The following is a 16,618-nucleotide window of genomic DNA, read 5'->3' as shown; positions in this document are numbered from 1 at the left end:
AGGAAGGAAGGAAGGAAGGAAGGAAGGAAGGAAGGAAGGAAGGAAGGAAGGGAGAAAGAGAGCCCTAGGTTCAATCCCAGGCACCAAAAAAGAAATAGATAAAAGATCATTCTACTTAACTTTATTAAAACCTGGATAGTGCAGAACCCTGGCCTCTGGGAATGTGCTATGTGAGCCTCAAGTGAGGCCCATCAGGGGTGCCGGATCTTTGACCCTGACACACAACTGTGCCTGTCCTCGCTCACAGCTGCCCTGTGCACATGCGGCACCTGCCTGAGTCTGCATGAACACGTTCCGAAGCTCTGTTGTGGCTTTTTTCAGTGTTGGGGCCTGCACCCTGAGCCTCACACGCTTGCTGGGCTAACTGCCCAGCTGTTTGTAAGTTTACTTTGCCAGAGTCCTACTAAGTTACCCTGCTGTCCTTAAACTCCCTGCCGCAGCCCGCTCCCTAGCCTGTGACCCTCCTGCGTCAGCCTCCCGAGCAGCCGATTACAGGGCTGAGCACACAGGGATAGCACATTTAAGTGCCGGGCTGGGGCTGCGTGCAGCACAGCAGCCAGGCACTTCCCTCGCGTGTGTGAGCCTCACACTAGACTCCCAGCACCAAACCCAGGTGGGCAGTGTGTCCGAAGGGCTCTGATGGACTGCGGCGCACTGACCGTTGTCACAGAAAGAAGCGTGTGGCCTGCCCACCAACGGCCAGTGCTACCAAAGATGTTTACCCACGCCCGCCAGAACAGACCTGGGCTCCCGGTTCCTCCGGAGCAGGCTGACGAAGGTCTCAATTTCTTTCGCCGTGATGTGTTTCTCCAGGAGTTTGCGGTTATTGTGTAGCAAGGCTGTGATCGTGTCCTCTGCCAAAATGTCATAGCCGATCTGCGACTGCATGATGCAGAAGTTCTTGGCGATGTACTCCTGTGGAGAGGCAGAGCCCTCAGCTGTGCTACTGGCGTCCCAGGGGCAGCTCCCCTCAGCTGAGCCACCCAGAAGACCCATTTGTCAGAAGAAAACAAGAAAATAACTCCTCAACAGAGAGAACTTGAGGAAATGAAAATCACATAATTTAAAGTGTAACCGAGGGCTCAGCGCAGAGCTTGGGTGAGATCGTTTACCGGGCAGGCACAAGGCTTGAGATTCCGTCCTCAACAGCACACACAGCTAACTACTAACTGATTAATTAAAAGCTGTGCCACTAATCTTATTTTGAAGATTATTTTCTTATTTTCTCCTGTGAGAAAAACTATCTAAATTGAGTTTTTATGCCATAGTGACTTAGAATTTCACCAGCCCGAAAGAGGCCCTCAGACTATCACCAGAAGTGATCATTTCGGGTAAGATAATAATAATTTTTTAAAAAAGCAAATGACTGCATGACTCCGCGCCTGTGGCTTGAGATCCGTGCAGCCATTTGAAGAGTCTATGTGGATCTGAGTTGGTTTTGTATTTTCTCAGACTAATGCTAGAATGACAACAAGATCTTCCCTGAGAAATACCATCAACAACTCTGCACAGGGACTGGTAAAGAGTGATCAACAGGATCATACAATAGCTCAAGTTATTAAATAGACCCAGCCACGCAGTAACTGTTCCGTAACGGCTCCTGTGGATGTGGCTGCAGGTGAGAGCTCTCCTCCCTGGAGACAGCAGACAGCCAAACACACTTTCACACGTGGCTGAGAAAATGAAACAGAGGGTAGAGCTCTGCAAGAGGCAGCTGCAGCGGAGACAGGCTGGTGAAACGACATGAGCAAGTACAGGCGGGCAAAGCACACACATACGGAAAATGCATGTATCTTTAATCGTATAAGAGAGTCAACTTGGCCAGATGATAATTTATTTGTTGCTTTAAGAAAGAAAGAATGACTAAATCTGGGGACTGGAGAGATGGCTCAGCGGTTAAGAGCACTGACCACAGGACCTGGGTTCAATTCCCAGCACCCACATGGCAGCTCACAACTGTCTGTAACTCCTGTTCCAGGGGATCCAACACCCTCACGTAGACATACAGGCAGTCAAAACACCGACGTCCATAAAATAAAAATATAAAAATAAGTGAAGAATCCTTGTGAGTGGTAAAGACCAAAATGTTATTCTAACCACGAGAGAATGCACTGAGTTTCAATTATGCACTATTTAAGTCTGCTCCTTATTCTTTCTTAACATTAATTACTTGTGTGTGTGTGTGTGTGTGTGTGTGTGTGCGCGCGCGCGCGCGCATGCCTACATCTAGGTCTGCTCACCACATGCATGAAGCACCCACAGAGGCCAGAAGACTGCAGCAGATACCCTGGAACTGGGGTTCCACACCATTGTGAGCCCCGATGTGGGTGCTGGGAACTGAAGAAGCCGCTGCTCTTGGCCGTCTCTCCAGCCCTGCGCTGGCCAGCCAGGCGCTGTACTGGATGCCCCCAGCACCGCCCTGAACATCTGTCTCAGCATTCTGGACCTCACTCCTTCCCAGGGAGACGGGAATGCCACTCTGCCATCCTACAGAAATGCGGTTAAACAGGAGGACGACCACAGCGGCAGCATTTCAGTGAAAAAGAACTAGGTTCAGCAGGATGGGATTAGAGATGCTATTATAGTATGTGTTAAATCTCATGTATGGAAATTCGGATGCTCAGGAGTCTGTTTATACTGTCAGTTTGCTCTGTTCTTGATGTGCCAGATTCTGTCGAGCTAATCTGTTCCACATATCCTTTCTGGTCCTTTCTCTAATCTTACAGCTTAATTCCAAAGCCAACATATTTAATACATTCTTCCTAAAGGAGAAAAAAAAATGTTTTCTTGCTAGAATGCTTTCAAGCTCTCAGGAGATGACTCAGAGCCAGGAATTACACACTGGATCCATTCTTAAAACTGTAGCCTGGCAGCTGAGGGTGTAGGCGAGTCACAGTGCCTGCCTGGGGCCAAGTTTGACCCCCAATGCCACAACAAATACATATCTATACAAATATATGCATGTGTGTGTATATATATATACATAAAGAAAACAAACAACACTGTAAGACTGCACATATTACTCAGCGTCTACGCCTCTATTCTTTGTCTCAACTGTTTAAACTGAGCTGAGGTGTGAAAACTGCTTAAAACTGAGGCTGGAACAAAACGAGAGGAAGCTGAGTGCTGCCAGCTTGTCTCAACAAACCCCTCCCCCGCCACCCCCATCCCCAATCCCCACTCCCTGGCCCCACCCCCACACCGCCATCCCCCCACCCCTTGGCCCCGCACCCCATTCCCCCACACCACCACCCCATCCCCCTTCCACCCCCACCCCCATCTGTTACCCTGAGGTCTGATTCAGGCTCTGCCTCCCAACCCCCTCTCAGGCCATAGTCTCTCAAACTCAGCAAAACAGCAGCGATATACATCGACCCTTCTATTAGGTAAGAAATACATGAAGAATAAGCTGCCAGGGAGGCAAGAATGTTAATAGCCTCGTGTCAGACTTCTGCCTTACTTAACCCAATGCACTCTATTATACAGTTTTAAAGACTATTTTGTGTGTGTGAGCGTTTTGCCCGCGTGTATGTCTGTGCCAACAGAGGACAAAGGGGGACTTTGGACCCCCCGGGACTGGAGTTACAGTCGGCCATGAGCTGGCATGTGAGTGCTAAAAATGGAACCCGGGTCCTCTGGAAGAAAGGCAGGCTCTCACATATTTTAAGGACAAAGCGAGACTGGCAGACCCAGCTTCTGGCTGCACCCCTAGGTCCGCACAGGGCACCCGTCCTCCACAGCTCGGACTGTCCTAGGACCACGGCGGTCCTTCCTGCACCATCATTCTTTTAGACCCACCCTGCTGCCGCTGGAGTGTGAATCATCGCTGCACACACACGTGTCCGAACACGTGGTCCCAGCAGAGGGGAGAGCTATGGAAGGTTCTAGAACCTTCAGGGTAGCCTCCCTTGGAAGAAACGGGTCACTGGGGGAAGGCTTGTGGTCACATAACCCAACTTCCTGTTCTGCCTTGGCCTCCATGAGGGACTGTACATCTTCAAACTGTGCCCACAGCCCTCCCTCCCTGGGTTTGTTCTTGTCAGGGATTCGGTCACAAGGACAAGAAAAGTAACCAGCCCGATCACTCTGCCTTCCTAAAGCACCTGTTCCCACGAAGCCCAGCACTGATCCCATCTCCACCCCTCCTGGGCTCCGCACCCTGGGCATCCCCCACTCTCCCTCCCCTCAGTCCCTCTCCCTGTCTCAGGTGCACGTGTTGTTGGGTCCTGGCGACTGGATGACATGTCAGGGGCAAAGCTGCAACTTCTGAGCTGCTCACACCAAGAAGTCAGGGCACCCTGCTCGGCGGGCACTGGGACCGAGCACAGGAGTGCAGGACAGCCTTCAGGTTTACCTCCTAGCACACCTGCCTAGCTCAACGCCCCGCCCCTAGGGATGGCTCTCCCGGCCTGGCCGCGCGACGCCCACCCTTGCCAAGTCCGCCTCCTCGGGTCTACACTGAGACAGCCACCAAGGCCGGGCTCACCTGGTTCTTCCTGTAGTCCTGCTGCGAATGGCGCAGCACGCGGTAGCACAGGCGCAGCACATACTTGTAGGGGGCGTATCTCTGATCGCCCAGGTCCTCCAGCCTCAGCATCGACCCCTCGCCCGCCTTCTCCTTGAACGGCGCTTTAAGGATCCCAAACACCTAGAGGAACAAAGAGAGCCTCCTGATCTGACGGGCACGCATGCGGGCTTTGCACCCCGTTTGCATTTTTGACACAGACTTTAAAACTCTGTAGAAATACGTGAGCGGAATTCATGCAAAGGGGGGAGATACTTAGTGATTGATTGCTAGCCCTGGAAAATAAACACTGATGAACCTAAAACCCCACTGCTTACAAGAGTACCCAACGTCAACAAGAAATCCACTTCCACAGCATGATTAATTTTATTTAGAAATTATTTTATTTAGATAGTAAATTTGTAGTTGTTTGTATCAAGCTACATGGACATATTCAGATTGATTAGACTATATTTTGTATATGCTTTTATTATTCTGTTCTTTGTAACTCTCTCATATTAAAATAATAAAAAGGACACATATACTTTTTAACCTGAAATTTACATCAGGCAGTGGCTTCCAAATGTCACTCTTACCTCGTTCTAGGCAAAAGGAAATAATTCCAAATATACATGCACCAGAAACAGTGATTCTGAATACGTGAAAAGTCTTCCTCAGAGTCCCTTCACCATTCACAGTACACAGATAAATGGCCACAGGAGCGAAGGAGCCAAGGGAGCAAGCAGGGAGCAACCCAACCCCACCCACAGTGAGCCAATTCCTGCCCAGTCAGGGGCACTGAAAAGGCAGCCCTGGGCCTCTGGGGAAGGAGCCAGTGGGCTGAGAGTTCTCTGTGAAGGAACACCAGATCACAACCATGGGCCTCAAACAAGAACTCAAAGTAGAAAGGAATTGTCCCTTGGAGTTCATGAACTACGACAGCATGTCTCTTTGAGACTTTTACGTTCTCAAGTTTCTTTCTGCCCAGGTGGAGACACTTACGGGATCCACAACCAGTCAAAACACAGAGACTAAATGCCCTGGCGCCCAGGTCCAATGAGTGCATCCGCACACATCGCCTGCACCTGAGGCCCAGCAAGCCGTGGGAGAAGCAGAGAATGTGCAGGGGCCCGAGGCGAGGGTGCGCAAGGATTGTGCCTCTCGTGTGGCAGGGAGCCTGCACCTTGAACTACACAGTTGCCTGAGCAAGGCCAGTGTGAGGACAGGCCCAGCTGACAGGTAAGCACGAGTGAGGGAAATTCCACGTGACGCACTCTCACATGGAGAGCTAGAGTCCGTCAGCACCTGCTCCAGTGACCAGTCCCCACATGGGCTGTCCAATACCAAGTGGTCAGCGCTCGCTGGACTCGGATGAGCAATGCTAAACGGAGCAGGCTGTGTATACACTAACAATAACTAGGCAGAAGTCATGAATTTGGAGGAGAGAGGAGTTGGAAGGAGAGAGGGCAGAAGATAAATGCAGTCAGTATTTATGTATGACGGTCTCAAAATAAAATTATTCTTGAAAAGAACTTAATGTTCACTAGACCCTGAATTACGTTGATTTATATTGTGAAATAAAAGGTTGGATACATCAGTTAATATAGCCCTAATTCACCCAACGTCCTAAAAGCCCCTGAAATCAAATGCTCTAAAGATAATTTACTGAAGTCAGAGAGACTTTGTCCCTTAGACCTGCAGTCTTTGGTTTACCTCAGAAAAACACCATTTCCAGATATTCTACAGATACCAATGTCCACTGCGTCTTCAGTCTTCCTTTCCCAACGCAGCCTTGTATGCTAATTAATCAATTAGTGTTAGGATCGTTCGTGCTTTTAAGACTCTTTCTTGAGTCTGTACGTGGTTAATACCAAAGCTGATGATGTTAAGGAGCAAATGAAGCAATATAAAGAGCCTCTAGCTGCGGAAAGGTGTGCATGCAGGGTGCTGGGGACTCACTGACTGGTGCGCTGTGCACTTGAGAGTTCTGGACTCGACTACCACACCTTCCCGGAGCAGACAGAAGCAGGTGCAATGGTTCCAGAGTCCCCTGGGAATTCTCCTCAGAAGTTCCCCAAGGCAGCTTCTAAAGAGGCTGAGCACAGCAGGGGCTTGGGGATCGGGGGTGGGTGCCTCTGAGCTGGCCTAGGATCCTATGGAAGCCTCTCTTGACAGGGGCTGTAAATTGCTTCTAGCCAGTCACACAGAACCGCCGGGCTGGCATCTATGATGCAGTGCTCTTTCTTCCTTGCACAGTCTGGGATCTCCACCCCGGGGATGGATGGCCTACAGTTAAATGGGTCTTCCCACGTCAAGTATCCTAATCACAGGCGGGCTCAGCAGCCCATCTCTCCATAACCGCCAAGCCACCGCTCACACCAGCCATCCCAGGGAGAAAGCGCCTCGCTTTCTCCAGACTCATGCTAAAGTCTGAGCACCCTGGGAAGGGGCTCTCCTCTCAGCCCACCCTCCAGAAGACACCCTGACAGTCCCTCTGAGAACACCCTGGGCAAAAGCCTCCCACACGGGCATTCTCACACTTAAAACTCACTGAAATGGAAGGAAGTGTCTAGGTGCCACTTGTTACGAAGCAAGACATAAGGCTACAAAGATTTCCCTGATGCTGTAACTCAAGACATGAAATACGCAAATTCAGCTCACTGAGCGACTCACCTGTGCTAATATGTTTTGTTCCCTCATGAGCTTCTGCCGCTCCCGGTTAGGCTTGGTGACCACCACGTCCAGAACGTCCTGGCCATTGTTAGTGACATCCGCCACAAAGAAGATGAGGTCTTCCAGCAACTTAGTCACAAATCTATCACAAAGGAAGGATTGTGACAATAATGGACTATGAAGAATCAGCTCTAAGAACTGAAACAGTAAGAAGGTTAAACTTCTTAAAATATATTTAATCAACAAAATACAGTATTATCTAATACAATTGATAGTTATCTGTCCAGTTAACCTACCCCTCAACTCCAATTCCAAATATTTGCAAACAGTTATTAAATAAAATCCTGTGAGTCTCAAGAACCAATGGACTGGGAAGAGAAGGCAAAGGCGATTCGATGTCACCATATATACGCCAAAAGAGAGCATCCGAGCCCCTGGAGTTGGCTGTAAGCTGCTATGTGCATGCTGGGAATTGAACTCAGAACCTCTGGAAGAGCGCAAACAGTGCTCTCAACCACTGAGCGAGCCATCTCCCCAGGCCCCCATTATATATTTTAAAAGACACACATCAGAGTGAGTTCCAGGAGAGCCAGGGCTACAACAGAGAAGCCCTATCTCAAAAAAACCAAAAATAAACAAATAAACAAAACTTCAACTGAAAAAGAAAAGAACAAAGTGAGAATACTGCAACAAAGAGTAAGGATAAAGTAGTGACGAGGGATGGATGTGGGAGGGGCCAAACTGAGGCGGTGGGGGCAGGGAGAACCCTCCCTCGGGAGAGCCTCAGACACCCAGGGCCCTCGGTGGGCTTCAGCTGGGCGGTGCTGAGAGGACAGGAAACACGCGATGGAACCTCCACACCTGTGTTGGAAATGCTCACGCGTCTCCCCTCATCAGAAGGCATGAGTTCTCACACACCTTATCAGAAGGCGTGAGCTCTTGCCCTCAGCGTCCCAGCTCACTGTGGACTGGTGGAGAGGGGCCATGCCACAGCAGACAGAAAGTGAGCGAGAACAGAGAGAAAAAACAACAGTGTCCCACCTGGAAAAAGCCTGCACAGTTAACTTCCAGAACACACAGAAAACCGACCTCAGGAAAGACATCCAGCATGCTAAGAGTCAGAAGGCTGATTCCTCCATAATAAAACCCCTAACAAAGCCATCCTAAGTGGTATCTAAATGAGTGTGTTGTCAGTCCTCAACAGATAGAGAAAGCAAGTACTATCAAAAAAGAACATAATTTAAAATGGCTGGTGTGAATGAAGAGCAGATGGTGAGAAGAGAGCCAGCAGAAATATGAGAAATTAAAGTATATATATATAAAATCACCAAAATGCCATTATAAGGCATTTTATTATCAAAAGGATAATAAAATGCAGAAAATTTTAAAACAGAAAGAGAAGTTAAAGAGTTCAAGGTCATTATTAGCTACACAGAGTTCACGAGCTCCCTGCGCTATATGAGTGCTGGTTTCACAAAGGAAAGAAAGGGGGTGCAGAGAAGAAAGGAGGGAAAGGAGAAAGGAGGGAAGGAGAGAAGAGAGGAGTGAAAGGAGGGAGGGAGAGTGCGAGGGAGGAAAGAAAAAGAAGAGAAGGAAGGACAGGGGAGGAAGGAGGGAGAAAAGAGAAAAAGGGAGGGAGGGAGGGAGGAAGAAAAGAAGGAAGAAGGGATTTATAAATTATATGATGCGTTTATAAGAACCACCACACAGCTCCGTTTGTTGCATAAGGACAAGGCGGTCTTCTTAAAGAAGCAGGTCTAGCTGGCTGGATAAACCCTGTGCAACAGAGTAGTCCCAAGCTGCAGGAAGAGCCAGGCATGAAGGCCTTCATCTTTGCAGCAACCCAGTACAGGCTGCATGGCCACAGGTGTCCCTGTGAAGAGCTGTGACAGCTGCAGCCTGTGTGTCAAAGCAGGTCTGTCAGGCACAGTAACAAGCTGGCGTTCTCTCAGGCTCCAGGGGCAGCTCATGCCCGCTCCCTCCCTGCCCGCTCCCTCCCCATGACAGACTAACGAGAGGCTGTGCTCTCGTGGTGCAGTCAGGGAGCATACAACCAGGAAAGTCAAATGAAAGCATCTAAGGTGGAGGATGGAAGCCTGACACAGAGCTACCCACAGAGTCCCTTCCTGGGGTGATGAAAGGAAAGCACAGGGAAGAGAGAGAAGAGAGAGAGCCAGCCCAGGCATCTGGAGCCTGCAGTGTTCTCGCACCCTCCCTTTGACCTTGGTTTTGACTAAAAAGAATATCTAATAATAACATCACTCCATAGGGCCAAAGTCAGGGTTGTCAGTCACTCTCAGGACGAAAGTTCTAGTGAATTCTAAAGTCCTTTCCCTGCCTGACAGGCAGTACCGGCATGGGGGGTCATGCCACCCCCATTCTCAGGATCGGGAGCCTCGCTGCCATTTTTCACGGAAGCAGTGGGGAGAAGGCAGGAAGTAAGAAGGGGTGGGCCACCGTCCTCCTGAGGCCGGGCTGGAGGCTGTGCTCCATCCTCTGGGAACTGGGGAAAAGTGGCCGTGGAGGGAGGAGCGGGAATCTTCACAGTCACCAAGGACACACCTTAGAGAAGTGAATATGGGAGACAGGCAGGGACAGATTCACCAAGAGGAGGTCCCAGTGGGAGCACCCCCACTGCTCACTGAGGTCCATTTCCTGGGTCATCGGTAGACGGAGGAGCAGCTGGTCTCTGCTCCGGCCTTTGCTCAGTGGCCATCACAGGGCAGGCTGGGGGCAGCTGTCAAACGCAGCTTCCCACAAGAAGCAGCTCGAGAAGAGAGAGGCTGGAGGCCGTGGTGTCTGTCAGCATGGTGACACATTGAATTAAGGGGTGTGTGGCCCGGCGCACGCCTGAGGGATGAGGTCTCTACTTACACATTTAGTGACTAACACTCACAGACTGTTATGGCCGACACCTCTATCCCATCTCCCTACACAACCCAAAGCTTGTTAGGTTCCCTCGAGCCAGCACACAGACATGAAGAGTGAACTACAGTCATGCTCCAGGCTGTACCGAACTACACTGTGAGCACAGCACAATCTTATCACTCTCCAACGATGACAAACGTGGGTGGCCTTCAGTTTGGGGTCATTTAGAGCAAGGCTGGACATGTCTGTCCGTGTGTTCCATTGAGGGATGAAAGCAGGGAGCCACACGCCCACGTCTCTGCCTTGCTCTTCCTGGTGGGGCTGTCTGGCAGGGGTGAATTCTCTCAACGGCTGTAGACAGCTCTAGCGTACCCGGCAGACTCGGCCAACAGCTCCTCACTGCTCACACTCAGTCTCAGCGGGGCACGGGCATGACGAGACAGACGCCAAGCTCCCGGGAAGCACCCGGCTGCCAGCCATGTGATGGGCCCTCCTCTCACGGCTATGTGGAGTTTGAGCCCGGGCCCTCCAGACAAAACAGCAATGGCTACTGGAGGGCTATGAGAACGAAGAGGTTCCTAAATCACTGGACCTAACATGGCTCACACAAAGGGCAGGCGTGACTACCTCTCCTGTAAACAGCCTTGTTTTTCTCACATATTTAAAAATAAATAAATTCATTAAGGACCAAAAATTCATTTTTCTGTGTAGTGACACAAGCAGAGAGCAGTCTTTTTTTCTGATATCACGTTTGACCAGTCTGTGGTACTAGAGATAAAAAATGTGTTACGAGTAAAAATGATGAGAAAACATAAAACTCAATATCCAAACGCAAACTCAAGTACACTCACGTGACTCTTTAAACGCTTTCAAGATGAGATCTGAGAGAACCTGAAATCATCTGTTTTCAAGCCAAGAGAAAGCAGAAAATGTAGGTATTCCATCAGACAAATGTACGTTTGTTTTTCATGTATGTATGCGTATGCGTGTGTACCTGTGTGTGTATGTGTGGGCGTGGTATCTGTGAGCCAGCAAGTGTGGGTGCTGGCTAGCACTCTTCACCGCTGAGCCGCCATCATGTGTGATGTGCTGCTACAGAGGACAGTCTAAAAGTTCCATTAGAGTCACCTGGCCTAGCACAAGAATTAACTGAATCTGTGTGGGTGGGTGTGGGGGTGTGTGCGCGCATGTTTTTCTGTTTGTTTGGGGGTTGGGGTGATTTGTTTATGAGCTTTGAGAGACAAGGCCGCACATAGCCCAGGCTGGTCTTGAGCTTGCTATGAAGCTGAGGGTGACCTTGAACTACTGACTGTCCACCTCCATCTCCTGAGTGCTGAGGTCACAGGCCTGCACCCCCAACCCGGGTCAACAGCTGCCTCTTGAGGACTCTGGGCCATGCTCTGAAGGCCACCCACCTCCTCTCGTTCTGAGTGATGCTGCCGCTCTCCAGCTTCCCCACTGTGGTGGCCAGCACTTTGCTGGCGTCGTTGGCGAAGTCCAGGTCTCGGACCTCAGACAGCGGGACGCACACGATGGCAAAGGCTTCTTTGTCCTCCTTAGTCTGGCAGGTCCCAATCTGCAACATGTGTTTCCATTAAGCCGCACAGTCTCTGGAGAACGCACTCCTCACTGCTAAGGTACTGGGTGGGGATGGACGAGACAGAGGAACTCCGAACACACCGTCCATGAGGAAAGGCTTCAGGGACCAGATGGCTTTGCACGGCCCCTCCCGGCCCCGGATGAGTGCCTCCTCCACTCGCCCCCCCCTCTGCCTCAAATGCTCCAAACAGAGAGGCCTCCTCCCACTGTGTCTCTCTGACATCTGCATCCCCCCCCCCCCCCCCCCCCCCCCCCCCCCCCCCCCGCTCCTGGCCCAAGCCCTGCTGAAGCCAGCCAGGTCGGGGACCTAAGCAACCTGCGGGTGAGCGCCCCCACGAAAGCAGCTGCACCTGAAAGGCTCCCCTTCTGTCTGGCTGTCCTCACCCCAGCACTTACTTTCAGCATGACGGGCCTCTCCTCCTCCATGTCTATGGGGGTGCTGGTGCTGGTCACCCAAGTGTTGGTGCAGAGGTGCCTCAGCCGCACGTAGGAGTTCCTGAAAGCGTGGAAACCCATGTCGGCCTGGCAGCATGGTCTGAGGCCCGAGCTCCTGCTCCTGATGCTGAGCCTGAATCCAGTCTCCAGAGCGCACATGAAAACGGCACAAAGTCGTCCTCTGAACCCCCCCACACACACACACAAAGTAGTAACTGCTAGCTAGCACCCTCCGCGTGTTGACACACTCCACAGAGCCACGTGTGACAGGGACAGGACATGTCTTCCATGAGGACCTGCTGGGGTCCATCTGCAATAGGAAATAACTACTAGGCTCGAGCTGGCTGGGCGCACACAGCTCCACTTCCTAGGCCAGAGGTTCCTGGGTTGTCAGCATCCCAAGGAATGGTCCACATTCAGGCACTGTGGGTGCAGTCAGCGAGGACTAGTTCATCCTGTCCCAGACAGCCTGCAGCCCTGAGCCACAGAGCTGCTGTGGCCATCGAGGCACACTCAGAGCAGCTCACTAACCGAACAGTTCTGAGAGGGCCGGCAGGCACAGCCCCAAGACGGTGCAGCAAAAACTGCTTCCCTGTGCTGCTTAGTGACTTCCCCTGTGTCCTGGGTTTGGTTGGACGTCTCGGCGTTTAACATAGAAACACTGACTCCAGTGGAAGTCTGCAACGTGACTGGAGAAGAAAACACTACTCAGGGTTACAGGGTGGAGACGAACAAGAGCAAGGTCTGCTGATGAGCATAGGAAGACACCATCATAAGGCCATCGCTCTGTATGGCGACTTAAATTTCATTTTACATCCATGTATTTCTGTGTGCAGTACCTATGGAGGCCAGAGGAGGGTGTCAGATCCCCGGGGCTGAAGTTAAAGGAGGTTGTGAGCCACCTTGTGCGGGCGCTGGAAACCAAACTCAGGTCCCCTAGAAAGCACTATGTACTCTTAACCACTGAACCATCTCTCTAGCCTCAGGGAAAATAAAAATTTAATGCTTGTGGTAGATGCGGTTCTTCAGGTATGAGTTACAGTCTGCTTAGCAGTAACTGAGTGTGAAGAATCAACACTGTGGGCTACACAAGGTGTCCTTACCACCGAACACACACACACACACACGCATGCTGACTGCCCGTGCACTTCAACCGGGGACTCATCAGAGCCCACACCTGCGGGGGGGCTCACAGCCTGGGTGCTGGGGCTCACAGCCTGGGTGAGCAGCAGTTCCTCATCTGATCATTTCTTGAGTCGAGAGTAACAGTTATCTGTGTGTGCGCCGGGCAGAGGGGCCTGAAGTGCACTGGAACTCCACCTCATTAACCAGCGCCCTCTCTGCCTCATCCTTCATTCCCATTATTTCTTTAACAGGAGTGCACAGTGCCAACTAAAAGAAAAGGCCCATCGCTTAGTGGTCAGCAGAAAGCTAAGACGTAACATTCATACAAAGTAAAACATTTAGGGCCAAACAGAGGCCATGACCTCAAACGCCTCAGAGAAAGTCAATTATCACCAGGGTTCTTGCTCATTCATAAAAGCAGATAAAACATTCAGTGCATTTCGGATATCTAAAATGGCAAACACCTCAGCCTTGTCCAAGTCGGCAGAAATGACTCCGCTTACCACCAGACTCCTCTGAGCAGGAGATGCTGCCCACGGTGGCTGTCTTCTGAAGTGGGACCTTATGGTTTCTGTGGAAACTCAGTTGGGTCATGTGAATAAGCTTTTTGTTTTGGTCCCAAGTGTGGGATGTTTTTCCCCTTTGGGCGAGTGATGTTGGTCCGCTGAAAGATACCTTGTGCGAGGGGTGTGGTTCTTCTGGGCTGTAAAACATCCTCGTGTGGACTCGGAGAAGGGTTAAACAGAAGCCCACAGACAGTGAGACAACGCTCTCGGCATCTCTATGCTTTCAAGCTGCTGCAGCTGGCACCAGAGAAAAGGTCCAGGGAACTTCTTCCCTCTGCTTTGTCTGAGTTTTGCCGCTTCAGCAGGCTCGTGCCATTTGGGCAGAGTCTGGCTGCTTCTACTGAATTGTTCTGCTGCTGCTGCTGCTGCTTTGACTGGACTGCTGGTGTCCTGACGACTGAGTTTCGTAACCCCCAAAGGACCCATCGACCCTTATCAGCAGGAAATAGATAAAAGCGGTCTACAGCCCCTTTCCCTACTAATGTCCTACCTAAGGTCGGGGGGTGGGAGGGAGGAAAGTAGGTGTTTGGGAAATCTAAGGCTACAGTGTCCTCCACCGTGTCCAAAGCTTGGGAAAGTGGGGTCATCACACACTCCGGGTAACCAGCTCCTCCATTTTATCCTTACATTTTCCAGCACAGGTGAGTTTCCCTTCTTCAAAATGCTTGTGTGGTTGTTTAAATGATACATAGGTTCATATGTTTAAATGCTTGGTGCCCAGTTGGAAGGACTGTTTGGGACAGATTAGGAGCTGTGGCCTTGTTGGAGGAGGTGTGTTATTGCCACCATTACAGTTGGCTGGCCGGTACTCCTCTCCCTCTCTCTCTCTCTCTCTCTCTCTCTCTCTCTCTCTCTCTCTCCCCTCCTCCCTCCCTCTTCTGATTATTTCTCACATGTGATCTCTAAGCTGCTGCTCCAGCACCATGCCTGCCTGCTGCCATGTTCCCCAGCATGGACTCTAATGCTCTGGAACCACGAATCCCCAAAATTAAATGCTTCTTTTACAAGTTTCCTTGGTCATGGTGTCCCTTCACAGCAATAGAAAACATTAAGACAGCTCGGAACCAGAGTGGTTGAGATTTCAGATTTCTTTTAAACATTTCAGAGTGGGTGTGTAATGATCCAGACGTGACATTCATGTGTCTTAGCCATCTAGGCCGAAAGTAATTTTATACACTATTTTAAGTACACACACATTTTAACTGCAGTTCATCACACGAAGTCAGGTATAGGATTTTCCACTTGTGGTATCACATTGGTTCCCCAAAACTGTCACGTCTTAGATCGTTTCAGATTAGAATTTCAGATCAGGGAGGCTCTCAGCCTGGTGCACCCCTTGAGTCAACCACATGACTGGGGTGCAAACTGAAGAGATCATAACCCAAGAGTGCTAGCGTGGTCGGCAAGGACAGGAGCTCAGTGACTCCGGGGCCGTCACAGAGACGTGCTGGCAGTCAGGCTGCGACACGGGCTGACTGTCTACAGTTTAAGGGCACTGCTGTAGAATGACAGGGCAGAGCAGACTTCGGGTTCCATGCTCCAGGATCAAACCCCACCTCGTGAGCACAAGACAGCAATTAGCTTGTCCTTCTGAGTCACTGTCTCCCAATCCCTGCTGTCTACCATCTGAGAAGTCCAGGCTGCACAGACACCAGTTAAACCAGGGTCTAGCATGGGAGGTAGGTCACAGACAGCCACGTGTCCCATTGGTCGGGAGAGACTGGACGCCCTGCTCTGAGCCCTTGATGCAAAAAGTCTAGTCCAGGCTTTCTGAAAAGGCCCTCTCTCCACCCCGCTGCAGACCAACAAATCACAAACTATGCATATCAATCGCCATGGCTGACTCGGTACACAGGGGTTAACATTTCACCAGGCAAGAGCATCGCTGTGGATTTCTGTCCTCCAGCATAAGGGCCATCACCATCTTGATCAGAACAGGGGTGACGGCCCTAGGACGGGACCTGCGGCTCGCTCACGGGGGGGGGTAACTGCACCCTCAGCTGGGATGCCTGCCACTTCTTCCTGCATTCCCCCACTGCGCATGGTCTGAGGGAGTTCTGGAATACATGGTAAGTGAAGGTTAGCCGACGAGGAATTGCCATCTGCACAGCTAAGGGGAGTTATCATCCACGCTGGAGCCACACTTTGTGGTGACTCAGCTGTTTGGGGTCACCCACATCCTCTAAGGAACCCTTCACCACGTTCCTCTAACTCACTGGCTCACTCACTGGACCTGAGTGGAACCTTTCCTTTGGTCTGCTGTCCATGTGTTTGGAGACGTTTGTCCCAGCCCTCCAGGAAATGCAGAATTCATACTGGAATCCCCCGGGGGGTGCTTTGAAGAGAGCTAGAGTCCACATCTCACCCCCAGGCTGTCTTCACTGTTTTCAGAAGGACCAGCACCCACTGCTCAGCTTTCTCGGCCAGAAAAAGGAGGAGGCCCACTCTGACTCAGCCCTGACCACTGTGAGTTACCCAGGATGAAGCCAGGGAACCGTTCTGAAGAACTTGACGTGAGGCTTGGCAGGAACATAGAAAATCTTCCAGGATTTCAGATGAGGATGTAAAGTGTTTAGCGTGAAAAGTTTATTGTTGACTAAATGCAGTGAGTGACAGCCGAGTCCATGTTAACAAAATCTTTCTCAAGACAGAAGAGAACTTCTGTCTACAGTTGTCTACAGTAGCTAACACAGGCAAAGGAAGACTTAATAACCCCCAAAGTGAGACTTAGTAACGGCCGGTAAGACTTAGTAACCCCCCTAAAGTGAGATTTAGTAACGCCCCAAAGTGAGACTTAGTAACCCCCTAAAGTGAGACTTAGTAACCCCCTAAAGTGAGACTTAGTAAC

At 50.7% G+C, this 16,618-nt stretch overlaps 1 protein-coding gene across 1 annotated transcript in view; it reads right to left on the bottom strand.

Annotated features, from left to right (window-relative positions):
* Positions 1-16,618, bottom strand: part of Itpr2 (inositol 1,4,5-trisphosphate receptor type 2) — a gene marked incomplete at its 3' end in the record, with an annotated part of 262,276 nt that overhangs the window by 178,139 nt on the left and 67,519 nt on the right. The window contains 5 exon segments of the mRNA XM_055605618.1: positions 743-915; positions 4,487-4,648; positions 7,178-7,319; positions 11,461-11,621; positions 12,041-12,140. Of these exon segments, the coding sequence (XP_055461593.1) occupies positions 743-915; positions 4,487-4,648; positions 7,178-7,319; positions 11,461-11,621; positions 12,041-12,140 (738 nt within the window).

This window comes from Psammomys obesus, unplaced genomic scaffold (genome assembly GCF_907164565.1).
Source record: "Psammomys obesus unplaced genomic scaffold, mPsaObe1.curated_primary_1811, whole genome shotgun sequence".
NCBI lineage: Eukaryota > Metazoa > Chordata > Mammalia > Rodentia > Muridae > Psammomys > Psammomys obesus.
The sequence above is the reverse complement of the archived record's forward strand: the minus strand, read 5'-3'. Positions and strand labels throughout refer to the sequence as shown.